Genomic DNA, 19347 nt, shown 5'->3' with positions numbered 1-19347 from the left:
TGTTCTTTAAGCTTTGCTTATAGGGCAGCTGGGTTTCAGTACTGCAAGGTGCAGTACTGATGAGACTCCAACTTCTCACTGTCTTAATTTCTCAGAGGCATCTAGACATATAAATTCATATATGAAAATTTTATACAAATACGTAGTATGGGGGAAAGTGGTGGGGGAAAGGCAGGACCCGTGCCTAAAAAATATGGGCAAGCAGAAAACGTATCGAACACATACTTTCCAGACACAGAACAAGCAGATGTGTTGACAAGCCATGAGTCAAAACTGCATTAAAAAATGTGTTTATTAGGAGAAATTCACACTAAAATGCTGAATTAAGAATAATAATTCCAAATTGCTGTTGAAATGTGAGGAACTGAAATTAACAGTGAAAAAGTAAGAAATGTAAAATTGATAGATCCGTCCATCCCTACTACCAATACAGCAGGTCAGGACTCAGTCTTGGACCATTTCCTGGGCATCTAACAGCCCTTGAGGTTAGTCAGCACAGATTCGATGCTCCAGCGAGCCTGACACTATTCTCGAGTATTTCAGAGGAACTGGTAAACAGCCACAAAGCTCCAATACAGCATGTCTAATTCATAAATACATTCCTGCCAATATGTGTATTCAGATACCACTTGCATTTGAAATATGTTGCTTTTATACTTTGCAAAAAATTAATTTAAGCCCTAGGTTAATTTAATTTAAGCCCTAGGTTAGTCAGTGTTGATGCTACAATGCTGTGCAGTAAGTCAATGAAGTAATCAACAGCTCTCAACCATAAATATTCATAAAGCTGAGGAATGAATGAGTATTTAGCAGTGCTGCAAGTAGTCGGCGGGGAGGGGGACTCTGAACAGTAACAGTAAGGAAATGAGGCCATCTCAAACACCCACATGGGTTCTGATAAGAAAGCAGACCACTCACATATGGCAAGGCCCACTGGGGGGAACACAGCAAGGCTGGCACGACTGCCATGTGTTCTAATTAAAAGCTGGCAACAGCAGAATAAAACAGTGTCACAGGATAACGTCCTTCTGCTGATTCGCGGAATGTTGTGGCAAAGCCAAACCGTTGATGGGAAATGCTGAGATGGGGCCAAGAAAGATCTTTCAGGGGCTTCGCTTCAGTGGCTTTTGTTACACAGATACTGAGGGCCAGTTCATACATGCAGGCAGCATCACTGCTTATTGAACAGACCATCTAAGGATGGTTTCATATCTGAATTTTCCTGCTGACTACAACAACAAGCATGGGACGCGGGTGGTGCTGTGGTCTAAACCACTGAGCCTAGGGCTTGCCGATCAGAAGCTTGGAGGTTTGAAACCCTGCATATAAAAAGATTTTTATATGCTTGTTATTATTAATTCTGTTATATTTCTGTATGTGGTTTTTAAAATTTGTTCAATAAAGATCTTTTCTATAAAAAAAAAAGAAACCCTGCGATGGGGTGAGCTCCCATTGCCCGGTCCCTGCTCCTGCCCACCTAGCAGTTCAAAAGCACGTCAAGTGCAAGTAGATAAATAGGTACTGCTCCGGCGGGAAGGTAAACGGTGTTTCCGTGAGCTGCTCTGGTTCGCCAGAAGCAGCTTAGTCATGCTGGCCACATGACCCAGAAAAACTGTCTGCAGACAAACGCCGGCTCCCTTGGCCTATAGAGCACCGCAACCCCAGAGTCATCCACGACTGGACCTAACGGTCAGGGGTACCTTTACCTTTACAACAACAAGCATAATACAATCAACTAATATTCACCACAATCACTAATTATTAATTAATTAAATTATTCATTCAATTTATGTCCCACCTTTCCTCCTGACAGGGACAAAGTCCAAATGCACCCCTCCAGGCTTTTTCATTTGGCCCTTGGGACTGTCCCCAGGCCATGTCCTCTGTTCAGCCACCCCCCTTCTTCCCAGGTCACACCATTTACCAGACCTGCTTCAAACCCCCTTTTAGTGTTTTTGCATGGCTAGTATATGTCCTTGAAACGGATTACGCCTCTTACTTGCATAGATGGAGGACAGAGAGTGGTTTGTGAGTTTTTGTAGAAACTAGCCTATTGTGCAAAGGTGAAGCTTACATGTGTTGCTCCACCTACCTTCCCCTTCTTGTCAAGCAGAGATGTCAAGCAATCCTATCTCCTAAAAGCACAAAAATTGGGCAGCACTCATTGGCTGGAGATGCCTCCAATGTTGCTGCTTTAAATCAGTCCCATGTGGCTGGTATATAACACACACCGCATTGAAATGCAAAAGAAAAATTGACGATGAGTGACAAAGCATGTCATTTAAGGAGAAAATATTCCCTACTTTTGAGAAATCGCCTAAATAAACTCTCACTCACTCATTCAGCTATTACAACCGTGATGACAATGGAAGCATCAGTCATTCAACAGAGAGCATACCACAATACATTTTCACTCTGCAGCAACCACTTTCAGTGCAATGAAAGTGTGTGTGTATTTTACTCCTTTCCAGATCCTTAACCACAGGGCAAAAGAAAGGAGGGCTCTTGCTCTGCCACCACCCAGAAATTCTGGGTTGTTGCAAACTGAGTTTTACTCAAGAGTACACCCACTGAAATTAATGGGCCTAAATTAATCATGGCCAGTAACTTCAAAGGGTCTAATTTAAGGATGGCTAACACTGGATACCACTGGATAGGGACACGGGTGGCACTGTGAGTTAAACCACAGAGCCTAGGACTTGCTGATCAGAAGGTCGGCGGTTCGAATCCCTGTGACGGGGTGAGCTCCTGTTGCTCGGTCCCTGCTCCTGCCAACCTAGCAGTTCGAAAGCATGTCAAAAGTGCAAGTAGATAAATAGGCGTTTCTGTGCGCTGCTCTGGTTCACCAGAAGCAGCTTAGTCATGCTGGCCACATGACCCAGAAGCTGTACGCCGGCTCCCTCGGCCAATAAAGCGAGATGAGCGCCGCAACCCCAGAGTCGGCCATGACTGGACCTAATGGTCAGGTTTACCTTTAACACTGGATACAACCATTTATTTTAAAGGTGATTTTTGTTCCAGTGAGCAAAAAGAGCTCAGACAGGAATGTCAAGAACATGGTTCTTTCTTTTTTATATATATAACATAATGCAAATCTCTAAGCAGTTCACATACAAACAAAAAACCACAACCATGTTTGCTCTATGTATGTAAACCATGTTGAAGCATTCCAGTAAAAAGAAAGGAGGAGGTGATTTTTGTTTACTGTGAAAATCTACAAAGTTTTGGACTTTTGAACACGCTCATGCATTTCGCATTCCATGTGCTCTGGCCCTTTTCAAGCCAGCGTTTTTGTATACCATCAGGGCCAGCCCTACTATTAGGAAACTACTGTGGGGTTGGAAGAAGCAGTGAGGTTTTGGACTGCATGCTTGCCCTCCAATGGTGCCCATTGGGACTGGTAGGGTGAAAAGCAGAGAGGCCAAGAGTAGGTGGAACCAGTGATAACAACAGTGTCAACAAACTCTGGCTTTGTCCCCATCCTCTTCCCTGCTCAGTTGTAAAAGGGCAAAGCTGAGACTAAGGAGGAGGATGAAGACAGCCAGTACCTACCCCTGAACTCTTTGTAGATAGGAAGAAAGCTGGACTTGGAAGAATCAGTTCTGAGGTTGGTGGGGCAGTGCCCCTTTTGCCCTAATGGGCTAATCTCCTCTGCTGCCCTTGGGCGCAAAGTTGGACTCTGCTCTGTTGCCAGGGCTGAAGCAAGAGCCAACAGCCAGCAAAGTTGGCTTCTGTATATGGGATAGGGAGGTACCATCTTGTCTGCCTTAAGGCAGCAAAATGTATTGGGCTGGATTACTCTGAGCTGCCTGTTCCAAATCACGCAGAAAGCTCCAGCAACCCCAGCAGGTGAGGAAAAAAACAACACCAGGCCAACAATAACTCATGATAGCTTCAATTGTTTTCATACTGGGAAACGAATAATACTTGTCTTCAAACTCATAATCCTCTGGAACAAAATCATGAAAGCAAGCAAGCTGTGAAATCCAAAAGGGATTTTTAAATTTCTTCTTGAAAAGTGTAGATGGGAAAAAGGCAGCAGCGGGAGGGGTGAATGAGGAGAGTGAATAGCAGTGATATGATGGAAACAGAGAGTGATTTAGCCTGATAGTATTGACTTTGCCCAAGAGATCCCAATGAATGCGTAGCGCTTTGGCTGAGGGCAGTGAGCAGAAAATGTGGTGGTTGTAATTGTGCTCTCCCTCCATTTGGAATCCCGGTAATAATAAAAAGATATGAAGGGGAAGTCATTAGATTTATGTCCTCTCCTCTCAAAGGAACAATTCTCAGAAAATGCATTGCTCTCAATTTGCAGGTCACTGCTGAGCTGGGAGAGCATAGCAGCTGCTGAGGATGGGAGCCAAGAAGTTCCACTTTCAGATACATCAGGACTGCAATCCTACGCACACTTCCCTGAGAGTAAATCCCACTGCACTCAGTGCAATTTATGTATGAGTAGAGATTTGTAGGACTGCCCTGTTAAAAATCATGTTGGTGGCTGTTTAGGTAAGCCATTTGATATAAGAAGAAAGTCTCACCCATCCACTGATATTATAGGCCAAAGCCAGAATTAGTTGGCTCTGCCTGCCATTGGCCCTAGCTCCATATTCTGTTGTCCTTTCTGTCTTTCGCCCTACCAGTTCCAGCAGGCACCCTTCACTACTGTCTCCCAAACCCAGAAGGCTACATATGTCAAGCCATTGCTGCTATGTGTGCAATTGTTCACCGGGCCTGTTGAAGGCACCATTGTTCTCTCCCCAATACCAGAAAGAAGAGAGGACTCTATAGTGATTTGGCTCTTCATTAAACAGTGTTTACCAGACAGAAATGCAGTGCCAGGTTTGCCTTACCTGCAAGGCAAGAGGCTTCCACCTCACATTCTTCAGAAGAGCAGGAGCAGACACCAGGGTGTTCTGAGGCCGTTTCTTCAAGGTTAAGATCACTCCGTTCGGGTCTTCACGCAATGCATTTACCAGGTTCTTTAACTGCCAGCCAACCTGGAGAAAAATCCCATAATGGAATTTTGAAAGGTTTTTTTTTTTCTTTTTCCATTTTATCTTCCCAAAATGGTTAAGGGTATTTCGTTCAGATTTCTGTATGGCGAATAAGGGATGTCTTATTATCAGCATTCTTTCTATCTTTCTCTCTTATAAATAGTACTTATCATTCTTGGCAAGAAACAGACGTGGTAGCATTTCTGTTAAAACCATTTTGGGTTATATCCAACAAAGTTGTACTCAGAGTTAGGGTGGGGATAACTTCAAATTTAGTTTGCATTTACAGGCGAACCTACCTAATTCACACTTTCTAAAGCTATACATGAACAACAACACCACAACCATCTTTTTGAAATTTACACTTCTCCAAATTTTGCAAAACAGTTCTCCAGTGAAGTACATGTGCACAAAAATGTATATACTAGGGTAAAGTATGCATTAAAAGGCATCTATCATTGAAAATACCATATAAAATGCATTATGTTAAGGAACACTGTTTTGTAAAAATTATGTATAAAGGTATACACGTTAGGAGAAATATACACTAGAATTGTAATGAATTCTCATGAGGACTCCCCCAATCACAAATAATAATAACTGCAAACTGGTGTGGAAATGTGAACAATTGATCTTAACATTCAAAAAATGAGAAACCGAAATTGACAGATTTGCCCATCATTACTCAGAATAGACCAATTGAAATTAATAGACCTAAGTTAGTTGCACCCATCAATTTCTGTAGAAATTGGATGTAACCACCTGCTTCTTTCTCTTCAACTGAAAAGGTAATGATAGGTGCTCTTATTTCAATAATAACTCAGTGATATAATATCATATTCCAAAAAGCACAAACGTGTTTTTTAAGACACTGATGCACTGCTCTAATTTTTATATCCTCTAAACAAACTGAATTATTACTTTTAATTATCTTTTCTACTGAAGTATCACTGTGTTTCACTGGGGGATTATAGAACAGCAGCTTCAGAATAATTACAAAATGAATCCTGGCTGTTGTAATGGAACCTGTTAATTTGGGGATGATGGGGGATGGGGGGAGGGAGGTTTGCTAGCATATTGTAGAACAATATTGGTGCAATTTCTTCAAGGTGTTTAATTAAAGATAAAACATCATTTATTTGAGTTACTGAACACTCCACAGAGAGGAACTGCATTTCTTAAGTCATTGCAAGCTATAACCACCATCTGAAATTAAAGCTTCACTAACACACAAAGGCCACACGTTTGCCTTACCCCTCTAAAACAGCTAAGAGGTGCTCCATGGTTGCTTAAGCATTAAAAAAACTCTCCTTTGCGTTTCTCTTCGGAGGGCTCTGCCTTGCTAAGAACACAGGAAAAGCGCCCCACTTTGTTCTCATGAATAAACATGGCACCGGCTTGTAAAATGCAATGTTTAAACAATGTTTTGAAACAGCTCCGAAGCAAACAGTCTAAACTCATAAATGGAGCATAAATAAATAGATTTATTTTCTCTTAAAAAATTCTTCCCAGACTATTTCCACAGGTGCCATTTGAGATTTCAGTGGTGGGAAGAGAGAGATGCAGCTGGGGGCAAGGCTATCAGCAAGATTTAAAACCCCAGCTTGGGTCAAACTTTGGGGTTTTGCTAAGCCTGCCAAGATCACCGTCTTTTGCAGAGAGAGAGCCATTTTTGGCTACACAAGTTTCCACACTGAGAGGTGTGGAATGCAATTCATATACAGCAGGTGGGGAACCTGTGGCCCCATCAGATGTTCCTCCAGCTCGCATTAGCCTCAGACAAAACAGCCAACAGTCAAGGATGATGGGAGATTTAATACAGCAACAACTGGAAGGCCACAGGTTCCTTCCATCCTTGATAAGCAGGATTTTGTACCTCCCGATTATTGCACAGATAAAGCAGTCACCCATTTGTGCATTTGGCACGCACACTTAGCATCTAGAGCTTTTTAAACTCCCTCCCACCCATGCTTACCCAGAGTCCTATTTCTTAGCTAACTTTGTGGCATGAGAGCCATACAAGGAGGTTCCTTCTGCAATGTGAAGCTATTTGGAACACGGGCTGCCACAGACTGAATGGGCATAGTCCAAGCTATAACCCCCTCCTATCATTAATGTTTTGACCAAACTGCGGGAAGCAGTGGAAGACAGGAGTGCCTGGCGTGCTCTGGTCCATGGGGTCACGAAGAGTTGGACATGACTAAACGACTAAACAAAAACAACATCATTAAAGTGCCTGCTTTCAAGAGAAGGGACAATGGAGCATGTAGGAGCAGCAGTGGCCTGGGTATTTCACATTGCCTTAGGAATATAGGAAGCTGCCTTACACTAAGTCAGACCATTGGCCCATCTAGCTCAGTGCTGCCTACACTGACTGGTAGAAGCTTTTCAGAATTTCAGACCGTGGACATTCCCAGTTCTGCCTGGAGATGCTGGGGCCTTCTGCATGCAAAAGGAGGGCTTTACCACTGAGCTACAGCCAGTAAAGCGAGATGAGGGCTGCAACCCCAGAGTCGTTCGCAACTAGACCTAACGGTCAGGGGTCACTTTACCTTTATGGCCCATTTTAAGCATCCCCCCTTTATATTTGCATGGCTTCTGTGAGACAAAGGAATTTATAACAAACCTGTTGTAGATGGAGGTAGAGTACTCATATAGGACACAGCCCTAACTCTTGGCTTATGCTGCTCAGGCACCTAAGTCCATTCCTCAATGACTGGCTACTACAGGGCAGAAGGATTTGCCGCATCGGTGATTAGGCTTATTTGCTGTTATTTATTTGGCTATCATGAACAAAGCTATCTTCCTGGAGCCTCTTTTGGCTACAATGTTTTTATTATTGGTTGTTGGCTGCCCTGAGCCCAGTCTTGGCTGTGGAGGGCAGGGTATAAATAAAATTATTATTATTATTATTATTATTATTATTATTATTATTATTCCATGAAGGCGCAGGTTACAACAAGAGCCAAGGTGACATTTTTCCACCTTCTCCGCATCAAGCAGTTGGTCTTTTACCTTTCCCGCCCCGACCTGGCCACAGTGATCCATGCGACGGTCATCTCCAGGCTTGACTACTGTAATTCGCTCTACGCGGGGCTGCCCTTGAAGCTGTCCCAGAAATTCCAGTGGGTGCAGAATGCTGCAGCGAGACTCCTCACGGGGTCCCTGCCATGGGAGCATATTCACCCAGTGCTTTTCCAGCTGCCCTGGCTCCCGGTGGAGTACAGGGTCAGATTTAAGGTGCTGCTTTTGACCTTTAAAGCCCTTCACGGCCTAGGACCCTCGTACCTACGGGACTGCCTCTCCTGGTATGCCCCTCGGAGGACCTTAAGGTCCATAAATAGCAACATCCTAGAGGTCCTGGGCCCTAAGGAAGTTAGATTAGTATCAACCAGAGCCAGGGCTTTTTCAGCACTGGCTCCAGCCTGGTGGAATGCTCTGTCTCATGAGACCAGGGTCTTGCGGGATCTGATTTCTTTCCGCGGGGCCTGTAAGACAGAGTTGTTCCGCCTGGCCTTTGGCTTAGAATCAGTTTGATTCCCTCCCCCTCTTTCTTTTTCCTTTCTCCTCCTGTGAAGAGGCTGCACCCTAATGTTTTAATGTTGTATCTTAATCTTTTAAATTGTATTTTAATCAACTTGTTTTTATTATTGGTTGTTAGCCGCCCTGAGCCCGGTCTTGGCTTGGGAGGGAGGGGTATAAATAAAAATTTATTATTATTATTATTATTATTACACAAGCATCTGGCTGGCCACTGTGAGAACAGGATGAAGGCTAGATGGGCTATTGGCACGATCCAGCAAGCACTTCTTAGGTTTTTATGTTCTAATGGACAGAAATAGACACACTCTTGAGGACCTGTGCTTTGAAGCATGAGGGGAAGGGAAGACCTCCTTATTACCACCCTGCAGCCCTCTGGCTTGCAATGTCTTTACTGATAAAGCAGATAGTATCCTGGAGTGCACAGCTGAAATTCAGCCTTCTCTGGAAGGGTTTTTTTAAAAACAGAATTTAGGGTTAGGTTACAATTTTGAACTCACTTACCAGGGAGTAACACCCCCCTGCAAAAACACAGTAGAACTTATTTCTGAGTATATGGGTAGAGGCTTCCACTACTATTAATATTAATTTAACTCGTACAAGAGTTCTTCTCTTCCTTCAGGCATAAATTAAACAGTTTTATGAGGTGATTTCTTCTCACCTAGAGAATGTCGTTAGATATAAATTCACCTCCAGTTTATTTCTAAAATATCTTCCTTTTTCTTCCTCTTCATCTCTGTATTTTCAAGATGTGTATTCAGAAATGTCTGATTTTCTTAATGTTTGATCATGTCTGAGAGAACCAGATGCAATTTTGAAGCTGGGGGCAAACGTTAAAAAATCCAGGAGCCTTGATGATTTCGCAAGCTCCTTCTCACAAAATAATGCTAAATAATTAATGTCCTGAAGATAAATTGCTCTAAGGAGAAACCTTAATGAGGGAACCATTAAAACACTAATAATATATGCAATTTAGGGCAGCCTGCCCTGAATGTCAGCAGGCTAAGATGGAAAGCTCTTAGTACGTTATCGATGGTATTGCTGAGATATTACATTTAGGCAAAAATAGTAAGATGACATCATGGCAGACTAGAATACTGGACAGAGAATTGAAATTGGGCTTAGCACCAACACTGAACTAATTTGTCTTTAAGAGCTGCTAGGCACACCAGAGAAGGTCATTGTTGGGACTTGCATCCTCCTTGTGTTAAACTCAGAGGAGAGCTCCACAGATGTGGATCCAGTCATGAGTCCCAGCATGAATCAGGACTAGGGGGACAGAACATTCAGCACCCTGAGACCATAGCTCTGAATAATACCCCCACTCAAGGAACCAGCAGAATCAGGTGGCTTAATGTGACCTTAATGGAATCATCTATCTCTGGGACTCTTTGCAATCATCACTACTGGGTCCTCAGGAACAGCAATGGCAGGAAGCCTGAACTCAGGCTTGAACCTGAAAATGCTGTGCTGATTTGTCAACACAAAACATACCAGGTCCGTGGCCTTTTCAGAAAAAGGCAGCATGGTCAGGATCAGGGCCTCACAAAGACAATGATAGGGTAGGAAGCCTGAGTGCTTACACCAGGAATGGAGAACTTGAAGCCCTCCAGATCTAAATTCCATCATTCCTGACCTTTCTGTTTGGAGCTGATGATACCTGGAGTCAAACAATATTTCAAGGAACACGGGTTCCCCTTCCTAATTTAAACCTTCAGCTGATGCTTGGAAGATGCAAATGCTATAGTTGCCATATATGTGATCCTAGTTCAATGATCTTCTGGACAGCTCCTCAGGTGATAAGTAGTAGACCCTCTTTCTGCTTATACTGCTGGATAGCTCCCCTGCTGGGTTTGGGAGACCAGAATGTCAGAGATATCATCTTGGAATCATTTTTGGCCAAAGAGAGTAGTATATTGCAGTAGTCTTCAAATTTTGGAATCCACCTTCAACAACTTGAAAAATGAGGTCAACTTTTAAAATAATCCACATATGATCATATTTCTCCACTTATCTTTTCTTGCTTTCCCCTCATTCTCTTGATTTATTTCTCCTGTTCCTTCCTCCTCTATTCCTTCTGCCTCTCTTTCCTAAAAATAGTTAGGTCAAAGTATGATTGATCATGTGTTCCAGTCCATCCATTGAAAACCAGTGAGAGGTGGGGAACTTGTGGCCCTCCTGAAGTTGTTGGATCTCAGTTCCCATCAGTCCAAACCATGGTTGAAGCCGAAGGATGATGGGTGTTGGAGTCTATGAATACTCTCTCCCTCACTCAACAGCAAAAGGCTGTCAGAGTGGTCATTAAGTTCTTCCAGATCAGGCTGCCTGAAGAACATGTAGACTCTGTTGCTATTATTCTCTGAGAAATAACATCTTCTTCTGCCTTCTCTATCTCCTCACTACTTCAGTTTGACTGAGTGGCAATTTAAGAACTGTGTGTCAAGATCGCATGAAATGAAGGCCTTCTGAGTTCTATTTAAGAAAGATAGGGCACTCTCTACGCACAAGAACAAATGGAACCAAAATCCACCATATAGATAATATCCTGCGTTTTGGGAGATCAAGCCAGTACACGCGGTTCCTGCTTTTTTACCCTCAAAACAACCCTGGGAAACAGGTTGGGTTGAGAGAGTGAGTGGCCCAAAGTCACTTGCTGAACTCTATGACTAAGTGAGGATTTTAATTGGATCTCCCTGGTTCTAGTCAGACCCTCTAACTATAACTGTCGTGCTGTAATGAACTACAAAGGCTCACAGATAGTTTTCAAAATTGCCATTTTGCAGATTTCAAAGCTGGTTATATTCCTCTTACGATATTTATGCACCTACAGCTCTCACAAATGGTTTAACACACATCTGGTATTTGGATAAAGTTAGAATTTTGGCAAAGTCTGAAAATTCTTTGTTTGGGGCACTCTCTCCAAACTGAAACATGTCTGAAGCCATTTACGAAAGCTGCCACAAGGAAAGTTCAAAAAGTCATATTATATTTCAGGGATGGAGAATCTCTGGCCCACACTTGGCTCCATAAAACATCAGATGTGGAGCAGAAAAATCTGCAGCTGCAAGGGAACAAACAGGAGCCTTAAAATGTGCTCCTGACTGTTCCTCTGACGGCAGGGCTTGCATTCAGTTACTTTTCAATCTGGTGCCAAAAGCAAGCTTCGCTGGGACTGATTTCTCTCAAGAGCTTCGAAATGGGAGCTGCTGAGTAGAGTTGTTCTCTGCTGAAACTATGGCTTCCAGCTCCACTGGAATTGGCTCTACTCAGACCTTCTGACTAGAGACAGCCCCTGCCAAAAGCAAAGCTTTAGATTCAGCATAGACTGTAAGCTCCAATTTCAGTGCAGATATTTGCAGCCACAACCTGAATTCAAGTCAGGGTTGCAAAGGGAAACCAAGACTGCACCTAAAGTGCATTCCTGATTCTTCTTTTGAAGTTAAGTCACCTGACATCATACGATGCCCCAGCAGCCAGACCCATTTTCACACCCCTATTGTGGTAGAAACAAATAGCTTGATTTCACCTTAAGCCAGCTAGGAAGGTGGAATTCTCTTACCATTTTTCGGCAAGCCATTTGTTTACCTGAACATTAAGGTCCTGTTTCAAGGCCCTACTCTGGGTGGCTCTGTTGAATGAAGTGAGGAGGTAACCACTGGGGAGAAGACCTTTTGGCCATGGCACCTGTTAGGAAACAACCTTCGCGGGGAGGCTCACCTGACACCATCTTTGCAGTCTTTTCAGTGCCAGGTGGAACTATCTGCTCAGCTTGGCCTTTATCATAATGTACTGTATACAGTTTGCATGACTTACAGAAGTTTTAAAATTCATGTTTCATCTTTGGGGACATGGGCGGGTTTTGTTTTTGCTGCATTTTAAGTAGCTTTTGATTTCATGCCTTATTTTTTTTTTGTGTGTGTGTGTGTGTGTGTGTGTGGAGAGAGAGCGAGAGAGCGAGAGAGAGTGCTGCCTAGGGAACTTTATGTTCTGGGGTCAAAATGAGATGCTTTGCAGAGACAAATAAACAGACACAGTATTTATTGGAGGTTAGGTACAGACAAAACTGTATCATCAAACATCATCTCATTTAAGAATCATTTAAACAAAAGTACATCATATTGTTTTCAATGGGATGTCCTCCCAGTTATAGAGAATTGCAGCCAGAATTCTCTGGTTCTTACTAAGGTAGGTGGACCTGGTGACTACAAGGTAGAATGTGTTAAAGGTAAAGGTAAAGGTACCCCTGCCCATACGGGCCAGTCTTGACAGACTCTGGGGTTGTGCGCCCATCTCACTTAAGAGGCCAGGGGCCAGCGCTGTCCGGAGACACTTCCGGGTCACGTGGCCAGCGTGACATCGCTGCTCTGGCAAGCCAGAGTCGCACACGGAAACGCCGTTTACCTTCCCGCTGGTAAGCGGTCCCTATTTATCTACTTGCACCCGGAGGTGCTTTCGAACAGGGCTCATATAACTGAACACTTCTCTGTTTTTTAACGAACAGATGGCAGGGAAAAGCCATATGAAGTTGGAAGGGGGGTTTAACTTCACCCCTGAAGGCACACTTCATTGTCTCTTGAGAAAGATGGATGCCAACACAATCTCAATCATTTAATAATATGAGTTTCACTTGCAGCCCAGGCATAGGTTTATGAGAACGAGCTCCAAGAGACTGTGTGTTTGGAACTAATATCAGTTCATTATTCTGGCTCTCCCTTACAAGATTTGTTTGTTTGTTTGTTTATTTCATAAAATTTATACATTACTTGATTGTGAAAACAAATAAACCTTCAAAGCACTTTACTTACTTTCCTTCGCCAAACCTTTATTAGGCATTACAAATATGAGCCACCATAAAAATTCATATATAAAAATTTAAAATACAGTGGTACCTCAGGTTACATACACTTCAGGTTACAGACTCCACTAACTCAGAAATAGTGCTTCAGGTTAAGAACTTTGCTTCAGGATGAGAACTGAAATCGTGCTCTGGTGGCGCGGCAGCAGCAGGAGGCCCCATTAGCTAAAGTGGTGCTTCAGGTTAAGAACAGTTTCAGGTTAAGAACGGAGCTCTGGAACAAATTAAGTACTTAACCCGAGCTACCACTGCTTTTACAAATTAACAGCCATGTAATAATGAGGATTTTCATTGGAAGTTTATTCCCGCTAAATAATGCCATTCACCACTCAGAGAGATACTATTGATAAAAACTCAGCCACCCTTGCAGTTACTTCCAGGTTAATGTCAGACAGATAAAATCTGATATTTTCATTGTGCTGTGATGTTAGACCACCCCAAAAAGAGTAATGCATGCGTTTGTGAAGCTGGTTGTACAATGGGCAGTAGAAAGGAGTATGTTCTACTGTGTCCAGCACATTCAGAAAACATCTGCAATGTCTCTCGTTTCTAGGGATGTTGTAATATCTGCCCTTGACAAAAGCTGAGGAGGAAACGTTTATTTGGGCTAACATAAAGGTTGGACTGGAATTATTAAATTTGAAATATAAGTGACCCTGTTATCTGTTATATTTAAACCATAAAACTTGGGGGAGCAAATTTTATTTACAGCTGACTCGATGTTAAGTTTTTCAATGTCCCTTAATCTGATTTGAATATTACGATAAATATATTGCTCACTTGAAATATATAAGAGTTCAAAATCAATACCAACAGATCTGATTTTGCTATGTAAATGTTGGAACCCTCTGGATTTATAAGAGTCCCTAAGTCAGAAAGCAGACTTGAAGGTTTGCAACAGAAATGGCAACGCAACCAATATTTTAAAGTGCTAGCCCACACCCAGTGTATACACACCATCATGTGTACACCTAGTTCAGCACACATCCTCTTATACTTGATGAACTTGGGAGCCCCAGGATACATCTCAAGAAACTTGAGTATATCTTATCTAAATCACTATTATATGCCTATATCCATATTGGGATCCCAAAGAGTTGCTGGGACAACACTTTGGCTTGAAAAATGTGAATAGCAGCTGGCATAAATCGGTTACCTTTCTGAAAATAAAAATGAGCTACTGCTGAGGAGGTAAACTTTGCCTGTTTTATAGCCCCCGTACAATGGCTTGACCAAAGCAATTTGCAATATCAAGAAAAACTCAAAACCTACAAAATTTAAAATACTAAGAGATTAAAACTACTGTACCTCAACTTTCTACGCATCTGGGTAGGCTTGTCTAAGCAGGAGAGTCTTTAGCAGGCACTGAAAAGAGTACAGTGAAGGCACCTGCTTGATATCAATAGGCAGGGAGTTCCAAAGTTCCACACTGAACAATCAAGTTCATACAAATACAGAACGGGTATTACGTGGCACTTGCAGTAGTGCCTATTCCACCAATCAGAGTGGGCAAGTAGGCAAACTTGAAATAAGGTTAAGATTTTAAGACCAGTTAAGTCTGAAGGAGTGACTTCCCTAATGCGTGTAGACAGCTAACTCTCTTGTCCCTTACATTCTTACCTATTAGCTGTGTGCTGCTTATAGAAGGGATGTTGGACGGTGCTCTATGCATAAATGGATGCAGCCAAATTCAGGTGGAGCCATGTTGCAGTCAGCTAACTGGGCACTTGGGTCTTGAGAAAAGCACTCCAGCAGCGCAATCCTAATAGTGTCCATTCAGAAGTAAGTCCCATTGAATCCAATGGGGATTACTCCCAGAGCAGTGGATTTAGGATTGCAGCCTAACTGAGGATTTGGCAAAGGCGCATGGAAATGCAGAGCAGAAATAGTGCTGTAGCCACAGCTGGAGATCTATGTGTTCTCAAGCTTCCCACATAATCGTGTGGATGGTTTTGGTTACAGTTTAGTTATATACCTCTAATCGTGTGGTACAGTTTAGTTATATACCTCTTTTTTAAACCCCAAGCTCCCAATGCATAAATAACATAGATACATACGATGTGTTTTTAGTTCATTGCTGGTTTTAATTTTTAGAACATTTTAATGGTTCGATTTAATTGGTTTTTTTATTAATAATCCTATGATTTTATTTGTCTTATTCTTTTTGTAAATTGCTTTGGGTTTTTCTACAATCAAGCGGTATATAAATTTCATAAAATAAGTAAGTTAAATAAATAACTTGGCCACAAATACAGATAATGTAATAGGAGCAGATTATCACCAGGTTTAGTGCTCTGGGGGAACTGGAACTCTTTCATCTACTTCAGTTCTTTCTGGGAGTGATGAAGTAATCAGGACCAACTTGTGGGCATTTCTTTTTATACACCATGTTAGCCAAACCCCCTCAAGATACTGGCTCTATTACTTTCTGAAACGTGTTCCATGTTCTGCCACCAAAAGCCATACATTTGAATGGAATGAAAGCTTGTGAAGCTGCAGAGGCAAAAAGCAGAAGAAGACTGGTAGGCATCACAGCGACAGGGATTCAGGATGGGCAGCTGTGCCCAGATTAAGAACATAAGAATTTAAAGAGCAGCCTCGCTGGATCAGGCCAATGGCTCATGTAATCCAGCAGTGGGCAACCTGATGCCTATGTGAACCCACAAGAAGGACTTCAGTGCAACAGCACTCACCTCTCCTGCAGTTTCCAGCAACTGGTATTCAGAGGCATTGTCCCTCCGGTGGTGGAAGCAGAACACAGTAATCGTGGCCATTAGCCATTGATAGCCATAGATTGTTGAATCCTCTTAAAGCCATTCAAAGTTTGTGGCTATCACTGCCTCTTGCAGAAGCAAATTCCATAGTTTAATGCCATGCTGTGTCAAAAAGTTCTTCTGTTTGCCTGTCCTGAGCCTTCCAATATTCATTGGGTGGCCCCAAGTTCTAATGCTATGAGAGAGGGAGGAAAGCTTATCTCTTGCTCACTTTCTCAATACCATGAATCATTTTATACACCTCTGACATGTCCTCCCTTACCCTTAAAGACTGTTTTGGAGTGAAGCTTTTCACAATGTTCAAGCAATCCAACCTGCCATGTCTATAGCCCCAGGCTTCCGCTCCAGACATCAGTAGACTACTGATAGTTTCAGGCTCTGGCAACACAAAGCACACTTCCCACCACAACCCTTCCCTTCACAATTGGCTGTAGCCCTCAAAAGTGGTTATATGTTCAGGGTGTGGGTCACATCAGTTATGGGGGATTGGATTGGATTGGATTGATCTTTATTACGGCCATTGGCCCGTTACACGACAGTTTCCCTTACCAACATAATATACTAAAACCTCCAAATTTAAAATCGCCAAAACTTACAAAAGACAAACAGGAACCGAAGCAAAACAAAAACAAAGACCACCATCATACATTACAATAAATTTGTAACCTATACATCGCCCTCTGCTCATAAATTAATCAAGGATATCAATGGTGATATCACCTAAAACATAGATCATGGTTTAAAACAATGGTGATATCACCTAAAACATAGATCATGGTTTAAAACAATGGTGATATCACCTAAAACATAGATCAGTTATGGGGGAAATGTGCAGATTTAATGAAGAAGGACCACCCGAGAGGCAGAATCCAGTGAAGGAAGGCATCATGTTCACCTCTGAAGTTGGCTTCCTAACTACTGGAGTGATCCATGGTGTTGCTCATATTTTGTAAGCCAGGAGAGTTGGAAGCAATGGAAGAGGCAATTCCTATACCAGAGGAAGAGAATTTGAAGAAAAGCAGCAACAACATGGCAGGTCTGAAATCCAGGAAGCCTGCTCTGGAGTCAAGTGGGTGCTGCTAGGCCAAGGTATGGTCAATTGGTAGAAGAGCTAAAAACCAGAAAATAGGATGGGCAGAAAGCAAAGGAAGTGTCCAAAAACTTCTGAAAGCAAAGGAAGCAGTGCCAAGGCAAAGCTATTTAAAAAACAAAAACAAAAAAGAGTAACCTGTTTTGTCTAGACAAAAAATAAGACTTCAGGAAATATACAGAACAGACTTGGAATAATCAAGATTAGAACCTGGAACAGATAACCAAGGGTATCTGGGAAAATGTGTACTGTTTGCAAAGCTGGAAGTAGATAAGAGTTTTATTTAAGAGAATTGCAGGTGTTTTGAGAGTGGGTCCACTTCTCATGCAGCACACAGACATTTCTTTTGAAACCATTTTAAAATGTGCAAAACCTGTTTGCCAGAGGCAAATGTGGAGTGAGAAGCCATCCATCTTTCAAATGGCTTCCAGTGTGCTGGCATCCACCACCATCACCTATTGTCTGTCCTCTGCCTATGAAGATTGATGGGCAGCTACATTAGGAACGGTGCCCACCACAGAACATTTCTATATCTACAAGTACCTGCTGAAAATAGAACTATTAATACTTTAATACATTCCCTACTAGAGCAAACAGCAGCTGGAGGGGGGTGGGGAGAGGGAACTCTCTCCAACTACTGGAGCGGGGGAAGTATTAACCAGGAATGGGGAACCTGTGTCTTTCCAAATGTTCTTGGCAACTTCCATCATCCTGACCATTAACCATGTTGGTTGAAGCTGATGGGAGGTATAGTCCAATAACATCTGAAGAGCCACAAGTTCCACACTTCCTACATTAACAACTCTCCCCCCACAGAACTCTAGTCCCAGTCTGAATTGGGGCTTCTAATTGTTGCTTTTTATAAAAAATGTAAAGCGATGGGAGATCTAAAGACAGATGTCAATTGTCTTGATTTGTGTGTCACGATTTACCTCGTTTTGGATCAATTTAAAACTTGCTCCCTCTGGCTGCAGCCTTGGCAGCAAAGAAGGTAGCCCAGTTGTGGAGCACTGGAGCTCAAACAGGATGAGGTCAAGGTGCAAGAATGAATAAATACAGTAAGTCAGTATTTATGATAAAATTGGATCCTGCTGTAATAAAGAGAGCACTTGTGGTTAGCCAATTCAAATAGGATGAAAACGGTCTGACTGCACAACAAATTTCAATGCCAAACATGGTGAAAGTGATCTGTTAACATCAAAATAGCCAGTTATGAATAGGGATGCCAAACCTTATGGGGAACAGTTGAGGGAGTTGGGCATAGTTGAAGGAGCCAGGAAAAGAGGAGACTAAGAGGAGATATGATAGGTAAAGGTAAAGGTACCCCTGCCCGTACGGGCCAGTCTTGACAGACTCTGGGGTTGTGCGCCCATCTCACTCAAGAGGCCAGGGGCCAGCGCTGTCCGGAGACACTTCCGGGTCACGTGGCCAGCGTGACATCGCTGCTCTGGCGAGCCAGAGTCGCACACGGAAACGCCATTTACCTTCCCGCTGGTAAGCGGTCCCTATTTATCTACTTGCACCCGGAGGTGCTTTCGAACTGCTAGGTTGGCAGGCGCTGGGACCGAGCAGCGGGAGCGCACCCCGCCGCAGGGATTCGAACCGCCGACCTTTCGATCGGCAAGCCCTAGGCGCTGAGGCTTTAACCCACAGCGCCACCTGCGTCCCAGGAGATATGATAGTCATCTTCAAATATCTAAAGGGCTGGGGCATGGCGGATGGAGCAAGTTTGTTTTCTCCTGCTCAAGTTAGAATATTTAATAATAATAATAATAATAATAATAATAATAATAATAATGGAGATTCCAACTAAACATCAGGAAGAACTTTGGCAGTGGAATGGACTCCCCCAGAAGGTAGTGGTCTCTCCTTCATTGGAGGTTTATAAGCAGAGGTTAGATGGCTATGGGTAGTTTAGTTGAGATTCCTGCATTGCATGAGGCTGGACATGGGATCCCCTTTGGATCCCTTCCAACCCTACAATACTGTGATTCTCTTATCTCTGAGAATGATTTAGGTATTCCAATTTATGATTAGTGCACCCCCACACATAGGTGATTTAATTAGCAAATCTACTTTTGGACTCTTGAAGTT

At 42.8% G+C, this 19347-nt stretch overlaps 1 protein-coding gene across 3 annotated transcripts in view; it reads right to left on the bottom strand.

Moving 5' to 3' along the window:
• Nucleotides 1-19347, bottom strand: part of LOC307207623 (connector enhancer of kinase suppressor of ras 2-like) — a 331548-nt gene that overhangs the window by 121335 nt on the left and 190866 nt on the right. For all 3 annotated transcript variants that reach the window (XM_079961622.1, XM_079961621.1, XM_079961620.1), the window contains exon 9: nucleotides 4851-4997. In XM_079961622.1, coding sequence (XP_079817748.1) covers nucleotides 4851-4997 — 147 coding nt within the window. The remainder of the gene's footprint in view (nucleotides 1-4850; nucleotides 4998-19347) is intronic.

Source organism: Podarcis cretensis, assembly GCF_951804945.1.
Source record: "Podarcis cretensis genome assembly, chromosome: Z".
Taxonomy (NCBI): Eukaryota; Metazoa; Chordata; class Lepidosauria; order Squamata; family Lacertidae; genus Podarcis; species Podarcis cretensis.
The sequence above is the reverse complement of the archived record's forward strand: the minus strand, read 5'-3'. Positions and strand labels throughout refer to the sequence as shown.